Here is a 13,420-nt window from a genome sequence, read left to right as displayed (position 1 = left end):
GAGAGGAACCGACCGCCGCCGACCGAAACGATCTCTTTCCCTTCTTGCTTCTCCGAACGCGACAGACAATTCTACTTGGGATAAAATCGGTCGAAATCCTCCAAGGGCCACCATCGACGCGGCCCGAGAGAAGGGGAGATGATTCAGAGATATCGCTCGACATAAAACCCTTAAGGTTCAAATTTGCATGTTACAACCTACGTACCCCACCTTACGGATTTTCCCCCGCGGTAGACTTTCGACTTGGACCGCTTCGACACTCCTGCCACTGTCCGCCTTCGTCACATCCCCGAGCTTAGTCTTATCCCTGCTATTTTGAATGTAAGATACGCTCGCCTATCTCTTTTTTCTTCCTTCCTTCCTTCCTTCCTTTCTACCTTCCTTCCTTTCTTCCTCCCTACCTTCCAACCTTCCTTCCTTCCGACCCCCCTTCTTTTCTCCTTCTTCTCTTCCATTCGTTCCCCCGTCCTCCCTCTATATTCCTTGCTTCTTTCGTTCTCTTTCTCTTTCTCTGCATCTCATCGTAGTTTTATTCCACCTCGTACATCGGCTTACCGTTTCGTCGCCGTTTCAACAGTGTCATTTTTAAGCTTCTTCGCATCGACGATTCGTCGACAGATTTCCTCGGTTTAATCGTCGCGTTCCCGAGCGAATGTGTCTCCGACACCCGACACCGCGATATAAACTTCGATTGGAACGAGTTCGTTCGTTTCGAATTTTTCTAATTTCGGAAACACGTGTGATAAGACGCTATACCACGAGCGATATGGAGAGGAAAAACGATAAGGAAGAAAAGGAAAAGAAAGGAAGAGGACAAATATCGTTTTAATCGGGATGAGATATAGGTCGTCCCCGTAATCTACGAGTATACGAGTAGGCTCGCCGTAGATCCAACGGCGCACCAAACGATAACTATTTGTCGAAGGGCACCCCTTTCGTTTGCACAGACTGTGCGAAATCGTGAGTCGGAGCACGGTCGAAGGCGGTGGCGAACGGTTACGATTAGGTTGTTGCGCATATTCGGATACCGCTCCGCAGCGATCTTCGCAACGAGCACCGATCCCAAGTGCCGTGTGCGTACACGGACCGTGGTAACGTAAATTAAAGGACGTCGCGTAGTTGCCTCCACGGCCAAACAAACTTGTCGGATCTCCCTTGTTTACCTACATCTCGTCAAATTGAACCGTGCTGCCTCTCTTTCGACTACTCGGTCTACCTTCGTGTCTCTATCTGCGTCGTCTCCGTCTTCGTCTCTGTATTTCCGTCGTCAGTCGTCGCACAAACGCGCCGCGATACGTCTTCCGTATTTTCTACCTCCCTTTCCTTTGCCCCAAACGTACCGTACTCCGTTCAGAGTCGTCACCGTCGCAGCGCAAGGATCGTTATCGCGCGTGCCAAACCGATCGCTTCTTTCGAATCAAACGCAATTTCGTCTGCCTTTTTTCTTTTCTGTCGCTGTACGCACTTTGCCGTACGAACAACCACGGCCTCGACGCCCTACGCTCTTTAGAGAACGGCTAAACTAGAAATGCAAGAAAGAGAGCGGAAGCAGAAAGGAAAAAAGACGCGTGTATATTCTTTCGCAGGCTATCGATTCCAGCACGGTGGAACGACTCTCGGGAATGACGAACGACCGTGCGTGCCACTCGAGGACAAAAGTTTCGTATTCCCGCGGTATTCGTCGGCCGTTATTTATTTCGACAGCGTATTATTGTTGTTTATTATCTAAAGTTCGGTACATTTAACTCGCCATCGTTTCACCGGCGGGAACAACACGGGAGGAAGGATTTCCAAGTAGAAGAATCTTTCTGCCGCGCCGTACCGACTGAGAAGTCGCAGCAAGGGATAAAATAAAGTTCGATCCTCCTCTTTCGCGCGTTCTTCCGTATTTTCCTTGAAAACTGTGACAACGCGGTATCCTAGTTACGGCACGTGCATCGCGACGCTTCGACGTCCGGCTGTATTACGCGAGCGGCCAGCGACTCGAGTGCGCCGAAAGATATTTCGACAGGAAATCCGATAAGCGATCGACCGACGCTCGATTATTCGAGATACGTGAAAACGAAGCACAAAACCCGATTCGGTTTGCATCCGTGCGGTAACGTTCATCGTCGGCTTGTCAACCGAAACGTGTGACCGAAACGATCGCGTAGCGATCCATCGCCGGTCGTACAGACCGATAATTATCACCAGACGCAGATGTTCGCTGGAAAATCGGAACGCGTTCACACGCGACCGTTCGGACATGACTACCGGCTACGCGTAAATCGTGCTGCGCCACCTGTTTGCGCGACAGTCACCATCTGCATCGACGGCGCAGCGATTCCATGGCAAATCGTCCTTGTCTCGCTACCTTCGACTCGGACCAAGGACCAACTTTTCAAAGAAAGATCCGAACAACGAGCTGAGATAGCAGACTGGACGAGAATTGAAATCGAATCACGCGAATTACGCTAATGAAGCGAACGTATCGTAATAGCATTCCGCATGACGCGACGCGACGCGATGGTCCTAGCAAGGCTCATGTACGATCGTACGGCCGACCGACCAACAACCGTACAATCGGAGGAGGAAGGGGGCGAACAGTGAGATTTACCCTAGAGCCCCGGGCAACCGCAACCCCCGAGCGATTTCGATTATCGATAGCACTCGTTTTAAAACACCCTGTGTGTCGATTCGTCGGGCTCTCCGCGCTGGCCCTCGTCCCCTTCCATCCAACGAAACCCTCCCTATTCTTTTTATTCCCTCCTCGTTGACGGACGCAACGCGACGCGACGCGATTGTCACATCGGAGAATCGTAGTCCCCCCCAGATGCCATTCTAGATCCGTTCGATCGGCTTGGCGATTCGCGGTTTCCGATTCTCGGTTACTCGTTCGTAAACACCTGCAGCTACACCCTGTACTCGTAAGCCCACCAACCGACGCATCTCTCTTTCTCTGCCTCTCTCTTCGTTTCGTTAGTCGGCCTGTCTACCTATTATTGGCGTTTCTACCATCCATCCGTCGCATTCTTCGTATTCGCGTTCTCTTACATACAGACGTATATGTACGTGTACGTATACTACTTTTATCAACGTCGGAAAATATCATTCACCTTTTTCTAGTACGAACAAAAGATGAATTCTCCATAAAGTTCTGTTTTCTCCTCTCTTCGTTTTCGTTGCTTATTCGACAGTACGGATTCTAAGCTTTTCTAAGCCGAGATCGTAGAGATCGCGATACTCTAGCCTCGCGAAACTACCGAAACCGACGTTTGCTGGGTATCGTTCCATTAGAGGCTGGGTCGACAATAGACCCTTAGCAGACGATAAGGCGAGCGACTTTCGACAGGGTGCCGAAGCGTTCGCGTCTCGTTCCATCTCGTCTTTTCCCGTTTAGTCTCGTTTGCTCTCGGGGGAACGATCGCTCATCTCGAAATACCGTTTGTTCACAGTGCGCCCGATGCGGTCGTACCATCCACCCGCTCAACCGAGACCCTCCTCCATCCCCGACACCTAATCTTCGCCATTCCGTGTCAACTATCTTACATCGATCATCCGACCGATACTATTAAATTTTTTCCTACCGTAAAAGTTGAACAGTCTCGTTTGCCGCGGTATGTTTCTCGTTGTACTTTGTGATTCCATTTTAAGCGGAGAATGGTAACGCGAGGACGATCTTTACCCTGTCGAGAGCGTCCGCCAAGGAAAGCAACCGAACAGCCTTTTATGAAAATGACCACTTAAGGAAAGAAAAAGCGAAACGAAATAAAAACTAATGTATGCGAATGGTGGTGGATGGGATATCGGCTCGATTTACATAGTCCGCGCGAACCGACGCGGCCCGACTCGATTTGCCGCGGGACGAACAACGGGGAACACCGCTGTTTAAGAATATATCGATGCGCCGTTACGTAGACTAACATAAAATTGCTTTTACCTCCTATTAACAATTCATATTTCTTGCGCGAAAATCGTCCGCGATAAAAAGTTAGCGACAGGGAGATTTTTCTTCTCGTGATATTTCATGTTGAAGAAACGACGAAATAGGGAAGCAACGAGCAAGGGAAAGGGGAAGAGAGAGCGTCAAAGACACCGAAGCTGCTTCGAAGAAGGAGACAATTTTTGGAAAATTTCCCTCTCGTAAATTTGATAGGTAGATTTCGAACGAATGAAAGAGTTTGTGGACAAAAGCACGATAAAACTCGTCGATCCGACGCCCCCATCGCTGCTCGATGATTCGTCGTTAGGTTCTTGACTGTTGCCTCCGAAAATCTGTTCGATATAGAAATCGACCCTTCCCGGAGAAGCATTGTATGCGGATCTAATTACTTCCGGTCGGTCGTCCGCACCGCTCGATACACGCATATCCGGGATATTACGAGTCGTAGGTCGAATCTGCGCGAGAACGTTCTAAACTCTAAACCACTGGTCGACAGCTGCTGGCTGAAAAATATTTTTCGATTTTATTCGCTAAATCGTTGAACTTGGCGCAACGACGACATTCAACTTCCATAAAAGTCGTTCCATTTCGCCGACACATTCCTTACATGGTTGTTTCGTATAACGTTTGAAATCGCCACTCGTTTCGAGGCTCGTCAAATTGGACGATCGGTAAAAGCTCGACGAAACGAGATTCGAGATGGGTGGTTCGACGATGAAACGTTCGACGATGGGAGAAGAACGGTGCTAAAGTAATGCTCGTGAGTAAAGCAGTAGTACCGAGTTAGGAATGCTTTGAACTTGCCGCAGCTTTGTCGCGAATCTCTTACGCCCTACGTTCCACGTTCGACACACCAACGCGCCGCTCCTGCGTCAGCTACCGTTTAATATTTCCAAAGTGCTTCCACCGTAGTAACAGTAAATCCACTGATTTACGGATTACGTGCTATCGAACGTGACTACGTTTTTTTGATCGACGGAATCGACTTGCTCGATTATACCTACGAGTATGTAATTATATCGATCGTAATCGGTCGATTAGTTTCTGTCCTCTTCTCTTCTTTTCCCGTTTCTCTCGTTTTTTTTAGAATTTTACGAGGAAAAGTAGAGACTGCGATTAAAAGCCCGAGATAAAAAAAACCGGGGAGAAAAAAAAAGAGAAGGAAGAAGAACGAAGACGACATAGAGGGTAGTAATGTCGTTGAAGAATCCCTGCGTTGCTTTGACGCTCGTCACTCTTCGGGATTACGGTTAAGACCAAGGTGGTGGTCGTTCAACTTTCTATCTCTCGTCACTTTCTAAGCGCAGTCGTCTGTAAAAAACGCGAAGCTCGCTTTTTATTCAGTCAAAGCCAAAGTAGAACGCGCTCGCGCACCGCGTGCTTTGATCTTTGAGAACGTCTTTTCGAATCTATTAAGTACTTTTTCCGAATCGAACGACTAAATAAGAGAAATCCACTATATACGGATGTATAATATATGTTGTGCATATACGTACGAACAAACGATTATTTCAATTACAGCGAGATAAATTTCACGCGATTCGTACGTACTAAAACAATATTACAACGATGAAAATAGCTTTCGTTGGGAATCGTTATTCGTTTACCGTGAAAGAGACTCGACCCGGTTCTCGTATTCCTGACGCGTTTCTAGATATAGCAACCAACAATGTTCTTTTATGTTCGTGAAGCGAGATAAGCGGTCATTTTTCACGGATATATAAATGCAGGTTATTAATACGTTCGTATTACGGGGCACATAGAGGAGGTAATTAGCTGACGGTTCATCAGTCACTCCGGCACGTACATAACAGCCATATCCCTGACGCATCGTTGCCGTTCCGAAGCAAAAAAGTGTTGATCCTTCCCGAGCGCAACAACGACCTGCAGGATACCGGACGCATTAAGAAGCTAATGAAACGTCGGATCGTACCTCCAGAGAACCTTCTGGACGCGACGTTCTCTATCGATTCTTAATCGCCTTGTACGCAGATAAATCCTTCCAATTCATCCTCCTCTGCTCGATTTACCTTCCTACCAATGGAAGTGACAAGTTATTTCAACGAGATGCGACAAAGTATCTGGTACGGAGAAAAATAAAAACGCTGGAAAGGAGACGATTCGTTCCGTTCGGAAGTCGAGCTACTCGATTCGCTAAGGCTCGATGATACGAAAGTACGGTGAACGCGATAGACATCGGATGATAGGCATTGTACGCTCGCGTTCTTTTATTCTCTGATCCAAGATCATCGGTAGTTAAATACCGAGAATGACAAAGATAGAACGACACGTCGATTTGCCAGTCCTCGCTTCGCTCTTTCGTATCGTTTTTCTTTCTTTTTTCAACTGTTTCTTATAAAAATATAAAAGATGCGCGTAATTTGAATGGCCGCGGAATATCGGAAATCGATCGAATCGTATTTTAAGTAGCGAAGAAAAGAGAAAGAAGCGATCCGACGAGGGAATTTCGGCCGATTCGATCGGTTCTGTCGAAGGGAGCACGTTGTCTGGCGCGTGCGACCGTAGAAAGGTGAGCTTCCACCTTTCAACTTCATGGGGGTGGTTTCTCGGTGATAAAGTGCAAGGAGAATCGCGCACGAGGTCACCCCGACAGCGTCCCCATTGGCAGCCCAGTTTCAAGCTAGAATCGTGATTGGTCGAAGGTCGTGGGTCGCCTCACCTACCCTCTATCCAACGTGACCTCCCACGCGAACTCGCGAGATAACTACCACCCTTCCACCTTTTCCGGGTTTCGCTCGCCGTTCACAGCATCTATATCCCTACCCTACTCGTCCTTTACCAGTTCCATACCACACACACCGTTCTTCCTACCATACTCGCCTCTACGGTGGCCGTAGTCGTAGTCATAACCGCTCTCCTATACGGTTTTCTTTGGAATTTCCTTTGAAAGACCCTTGCTCGATAACTCGTCGTCGCATGACCATGATCGTAACCAGTACCCGTACAACGGATTCTTTATCTTGATTACCAGCTCGACGAACGTTCGCACAATGCAAATACACGGCTAATTATTCTTAGCTACGAACGATTCGTCTGAAAAAACCGTTTACGAGACGCATTTATGATCAGTTTACCGTTCAGAAGCGTACTCGACCGACTCGATTTCCACGTCAACGGGACGAACGAACTACGAATTTTAATAGAAAATCTTTAAAACTGTTCGTATTAACAGCGTAAACAGGCTGTATGCGAGATACCATTTGCTGTTATTTGGAAAAGTGCTATTCAAGCATCTGCGACATATGTAATTACTCTAAGGCAATTACGAGCACGCCGCTACAGCCTGCTTCTTGTCTTGGGAAAATGGATTACTTTCCAACTGATTCCATTAACGCGATCCCGATACATCGCCTGACGATCGAACGGTCTATCGATTGTTTTCGCTTTAAACACCGAAATGAATCGTATAAAGGTCGCGCAAGTTCTGATCGACTCGCACCGATTGAACCCTAAATACGATTCCTTTCCATCGATATTTATCGATTTCATCAATCTTCATTTTGCATCTTTATTTATTTTTAATTGTGTCGACGATCAACTTGTATCTCCTCTCATACCTTGAAATATTACGCGAAATGCAATGCAATAACGACAAGACGATAATAAAATGGAATCAACGCGGAATGTATGTACATCTACTTAACTGCGGATCCATAGTCAACTCAGTTATCGCGATAACGATTTTTACGCGATATACGCGATATACGCGATTTTTACGCAGAAATTACCATTACGATACGAATCAAGGTCGCTGTATTTTTCTCAGATACATCATGACTTATGATCGAATTTTTTAAATCGCGATCTTTACAGAGTTAAACTTCTTATAGAGACACGAACGAAACGTTTATTTGCATACGCTCATACATACATACATATGTATGTAATACCTTTACACATTAATAGCGCTAATCGAATCTAACGATGAACGATAACACAACATATTCTTGCAAAATGTTCTGATGTAATCATCTACCATCAAATATACATATATATATATATATGTACATTTATTGTTAAATAGATACTTATGCTCGCGAGTACGGAAATGGCCAACCATATGTAAACAGACAAAAGATCGGACGACCATTGGTACGATTGCTTCAACAGAGAGCGGCAACTTCTGGCTGATGGAGAAGCTTCGCTTTTCGTGGCTTAGGAGAAGCACTATTCGCACGTCCATTTCGTCGCCATTCAGGTCTATGTCGACATCGACGTGACGTTGGCGCCGATTCTCAAGGGAAACGCATCGACGTCGATTATGTTTGCCCCAAAGACCAAACCGAATACATACACCGAAATCTTCCAACCGGCCGAATCAAATCTACCGCTTCGCCTCGTCCGACTGAATATCTCTGTTTACATTCCCGACTGCCACTCTAATTAATTATCAAACCGTCCCCAATAATGCACCACCCGATGCTTCTTCAAACGCGCTACTTTCTCCCAGTCGCAGTCCCCCCTCTCTCCTCCCTCCCCCCTTTTTAATTGGAAATCTTCTTTCAAACGGTTGCGTCGATAATCGTTACTTCGTTATTCTCTCCACATCACTGGAACCTTCCTACAGACGATAAGAGTCAAGTATGTATCTATTTAGAAGATATCAGCATAAAATCGTGCGTATATACTTTATATCAAATTGACAAGAAAATTATCTTCGTGAAACGTTTGAATTTAAAATTCAAAGAAATCGAGAAGATCGTTCAACGGATTACACCGTGTATAAATCGGTAAAATTAAAATAGAGTACCGACGCGTATCCGTAAGTACGTACGTGTTGCATATTTCGACAAAAGAGGAAACTCAAATACGAGAGTAGCTCGAAAACAGACTGTACGCTTTAAGTACCACTCGGGTAACGTAGAAGGCTAATAGAAGAAGTCATGCAGTGTCATTGTTAGCAGACAATATCACAGATGGTTAAGTTTCTCCTCGCTAATACTTCTGATTCATTGAAACCGTTGAAAAGCAGCGCTCAATATACCTTTCATCTTGCGTCTTTACATTCCATTTTGACGATACTTTGACCAACATATTCATATTTTTCGATTTATAAGTATTATTTTTATTTGCTTTTGCCTACCAAAATCGATTAACGCTTATACAATTTCGACGAGTATACGTGAATTTCATTTATTCAATACGATATAAAACACGAAAGAAGATAAAATAGTCAATATCGTTGAAAATAAACGATTGTTAACAGACACAGTGTAATGGAATTTTGTTCTTTTTCAACTATTCACGAAAATGTTTATCTGTTTGCGCGTATACTACGCTATATTAGGCATATAGACGTATTCCGGAAACTTTATTTGCGATATATTTAGATTTACAATAAAATGTTAATCGCATATAGATACATTTGAATCGAACGAAACAAACGATCGTATGATTGATTTTAAACATAAAAATTCCAATTTTAGTCAATGGCTTCATGTACAGCTATTTTTTTAATAACAATAGCAAAAATACTAACAATCTGACATTTAAATGATGATAATTCTAATAAAAATAACGATAATTTTCTATCATATAGATACATCGATCGTTAAAATACTTAAAATATATCGATGAGGAGGGAATATTCGTATCTACGCGTGTCAGCCGCGTACAGCGTAATGCCCCTTTAGCATAACGTATATGATTATATATATGTACATATGTCATTTAATTAAAAAATGTACCTACATACATGTATATACAGAGCGTAACTAAATACGAACAATCAGCGAAAACTAATTATCATTAGCTTCGGAAATTCAAAATGCATACATTTCATTTATGTTTTGTCAATAATCCCATTGTCCCACCGATAACAATTCCGTATAAAAGACTTACTACCGCCTTAATATTAATAATATCACCTATTTTTCAATTTCTTACGGGCATGTTTTACGGTTATTGCAGTTTGTGATGTTAAGAAATAATTCCCTTTGGTTCGTCATTTACTTCCCTAGTTACAATGTATCATAACCTTAACGACATTATCTTGTCCGGATTTGGAAGTTTCAAAAGCTTGAACGGTTTCCTCTAACTTATAATTATGAGTTATCAGTGGTTTCACATCAATCTTTTTAGAGGTCAAGAGGTCCAGCGCATCGCCATAACTAAAAAACAGAACGAAAAACATCATCTTTTAAAATGCTGCTGTTAACACTACATGAGCATTAACATTATATATATATATACTAGCGTATATATACATTTAACGATACATGTGTATATAAATATGTTAAATATCGTCATTCACAAAAGTAAGCAAAATATTTGCATTGATATGACACACTATACTCGATTTGATAGAAAGATACGCGTAACTTATAACATGTTGAACAAATTTTAATTCATTTCATTCTTCGTTTCAATGTAGAATCCAATTAGACAAAGAAAATGTCAATCAAGCTATGACTAACACGAAGGAGATTGCACAGTTTAATTCCTTACTTTATACACTTACGTGTTTTTCTTTCTTTTTTAGCGAGAATATCATTATATGGTAGAATTTTGTCATTTCTTTATTCATCCAATGACGATAATAATAAGTTATTGTTTATTTAGCAAATTTAAGTTTAATTACGCTCGTTCGTAGAAACTAAAAACTCATCGGCAATCGATATGTAACATGTGCGTGTATCAACAGCCGCAATAGCGAGTACGCTATTATCGGCAAATAATGAAAAATATTTGTACGTACTCGTTTGCGTATCGAAATACACCTCTAATGTCAACTTCTCTTACAAGTGCGTTCATCAACGGAATTTGAACCTCCGGTGCTCCCATTCCTACTAAAACTGCCACTCCACCCGATTTGGTCACCTAAAAATCCACGACATGTACGCTTAACTTGCATGTGATGCATTTCTCTACGTGTTGTATATTTATTCGAATAGTTGATATTACTATTACGTCTAACTGATTATATCAACAGTGATTCTCATTGAAAAATTAGTCGATAAGAAAGAAAAGATGCGCGTATAGACAAAAATGGAAGACTTACGAGAATCGCCAATCGTATCATAGACTGTGCCCCACACGCATCAATCGTTGCGTCAGGTTCTTCACCCAAGAGCTCGATAATTTTCTCTGCAGTTTTTGTCTCTTTATCCTCCTTTGTCGTTAATAATATTCCATCAGCACCAAGTTTCTTTGCAAGATCTAATCGATTTTGTGAGAGATCTAAAGCAGATCGTTCCGTAACTATCGTAAATTGTAAATTGCAAACGTTTTATTTTTACGTATACTTATGTATGTATGTGAAAACCCATAATTTTCGATTGATCGTACGATAGAGAAAAAGCATACCCATAATAACAACTTTACTGGCTCCCATAGCTTTCGCTACCAATAACGATACTAAACCGATCGGTCCGGCTCCCAAAATCAAAACTTTCGAACCGATACCAATGTTCGCGCGCTTACAAGCGTGTACACCGACTGATAAAGGCTCCAGTAGTGCTCCTTCCGCTAACGTCACATGGTCTGGTAATCTGTAATGTAACCGGACAATTTCAACTATTACAGGTCAAATATCATTTAAAAATATTTAAATCATATATATGTATATGCAATTAAATATAAAAATCTATACATCCTTATAGGATGATAAAGGTATAAAAATGTATTTACGTATACTTACTTGAAACAAAAATCAGCAGCGTGCTTGTAGAAACGTCTTAAACTGCCATGTACCGGAGGAGTAGCGCAAAATACCATCTCTTTGCATAAATTGTAACGTCCTCCTTTACAAAATTTGCACATTCTACAGGATACCCCGGGTTCAATGGCTACTCGATCACCGACCTAAGTTACGTATTTATTAAACATCGATCGGTATAGATGAATGATATTTAACCGAATTTCGTTAAAATACAAGTTGCAATAGACAATTCTTCGATCTGTTTATCCTTTTACCTACTATGTATACATATACCTACATACATGCGTATAGATTATATGTAACTTGACGACTGAATGACACATACATAAATACCATACTATCCAAACTATCTGTTTTCTTTTTTACTATTATCTTAAAAAAACTATTTTAATAGTCAGAATAACATTCGTTATTCGTTCTCACGTACCTTCAAATTTTTTACATTCTTTCCAAGTTTGACAACCACTCCAGAAGATTCGTGACCTATTATCATAGGTTCCCGCACCACAAAGTCACCTATTCTACCATTTACCAAATAATGAACATCGGAACCACAAATTCCAACGCAACCCATTTGCAAGAGTACCTCTAAAGGAGAGAAAATGATCGAAAAAGCATAATAAACATTCGCTTTTCTTGTACTATACCTTGCTGTACTTCCATTTAATAAAATGAAAAAGCTCTTACCATCTTGGGCAGGTTCCTCGATCGGAGTTTGTTCCTATAATGGAAAAAGATAAGAACTATAGCTGTCAATCGTGTACGACAGTAGCATTTATGGTTTGTAACACTGGTTCAACTTTAAAATTTCATTAAACATAATTTTCTAAAACTTTTTAAATTATTTTTATAACGCAACAACAAACAAAACGATAAATAGGAATAAAAGAATAACGAGTGTATTCGATTTTAGATATAATAAGATTTCGTTTGGAAATAGAAACGTTATAACGTTAGAATAGCAATGCGCTAGCTTTTAGCGAGCGCATTCTATGCGCACGTAACATGAAATAGATTGACCCCGCGTATAATCGCAAATAACGAAGGAATAATGACGAAAATAGCGAAGTTTGTCCTTGTACGTGCACAGGCGATTTGTCTCGTCTCTATTCGTTGACCATTCCATATGTTAATTGTATTAGCGGTAGTAACCGTTTCAAGTAATAACAGAGGAGACAAAGAAAGAAGTTAAATCGACATAATCGTTTGCTCCAAATTACACTTTAACGAAATCGAGATAAGCTAGGATGCGCGGCTAAGCTATTTTATATATTATTACATACTTAGGGTAACATAAAAGGTGTTAAAACATTTCTATAATCGTCGCATTACGCGTTCGTGTAAATAAATCGCGATTATTCGCGAGAAAATGATCACAACTGAATATTTCATATTTAGGATATTCATCTCATATTAGGTACTTAGGTATACATATATGTATGAGATATTTGCATAATTTATTACTAAATTTGTAATACTGACCAGTCTTATATCGTTGATACCGTAGAGAATAGCTGTGAGGTTGTCTTTGGCCATGATAAAAAAGCAGAAGTCGTTACAGCAATCGACGAACACGATTTATACTAAAATAGATTCCTCGAAGAGCACTAGAATGACACTCAAACTAGAAGAGAAGAGCGTGCGCGGCTTATATATGAGCAGTCTAGCTGTCGCGATCATCATAACAAGCAACCTTATCATTCGTACCCCGTGGAATCGTTTTACTCTTCTAAAAAATATCGATGTGCTCGACGAACTTTCTCGATTAACTACTTTTGTTTTGTTCGCATCTTCGCACAAATATTCTTTCCGTTTCT

The 13,420-nt window shown here is 41.9% G+C and overlaps 1 protein-coding gene across 2 annotated transcripts; it reads right to left on the bottom strand.

Annotated features, from left to right (window-relative positions):
- Positions 1 to 9,060: 9,060 nt before the first annotated feature.
- Positions 9,061 to 13,240, bottom strand: LOC138189816 (sorbitol dehydrogenase). 2 transcript variants are annotated; one of them, XM_069131990.1, is made up of 8 exons: positions 13,086 to 13,240; positions 12,291 to 12,324; positions 12,031 to 12,191; positions 11,583 to 11,746; positions 11,249 to 11,433; positions 10,944 to 11,143; positions 10,641 to 10,762; positions 9,061 to 10,053 (listed from the first exon to the last, which is right to left on the bottom strand). In XM_069131990.1, the coding sequence occupies exons 1-8, from the start codon at positions 13,137 to 13,139 to the stop codon at positions 9,900 to 9,902; spliced, it is 1,074 nt and encodes a 357-aa protein (XP_068988091.1). In that variant the 5' UTR covers positions 13,140 to 13,240; the 3' UTR covers positions 9,061 to 9,899. The 2 variants fall into 2 exon arrangements, with proteins under 2 accessions (XP_068988091.1, XP_068988092.1); XM_069131991.1 differs by having other exon boundaries at positions 10,944 to 11,122.
- Positions 13,241 to 13,420: the final 180 nt, after the last annotated feature.

This window comes from Bombus flavifrons, chromosome 2 (genome assembly GCF_040668555.2).
Source record: "Bombus flavifrons isolate JBK064 chromosome 2, iyBomFlav1_principal, whole genome shotgun sequence".
Taxonomy (NCBI): domain Eukaryota; kingdom Metazoa; phylum Arthropoda; class Insecta; order Hymenoptera; family Apidae; genus Bombus; species Bombus flavifrons.
Note: the sequence above shows the minus strand (reverse complement) of the source record. Positions and strands in the feature narration are given on the sequence as shown.

Coding starts and splice junctions, on each gene's coding strand:
- LOC138189816 (XM_069131990.1), bottom strand. CDS start 13,139: ATGGCCAAAGACAACCTCACAGCTATTCTCTACGGTATCAACGATATA. Junction 11,747..12,030: donor AGAATGTAAAAAATTTGAAG/GTACGTGAGAAC, acceptor TACGTAACTTAG/GTCGGTGATCGAGTAGCCAT. Junction 11,144..11,248: donor CAGTAAAGTTGTTATTATGG/GTATGCTTTTTC, acceptor AATTTACGATAG/TTACGGAACGATCTGCTTTA.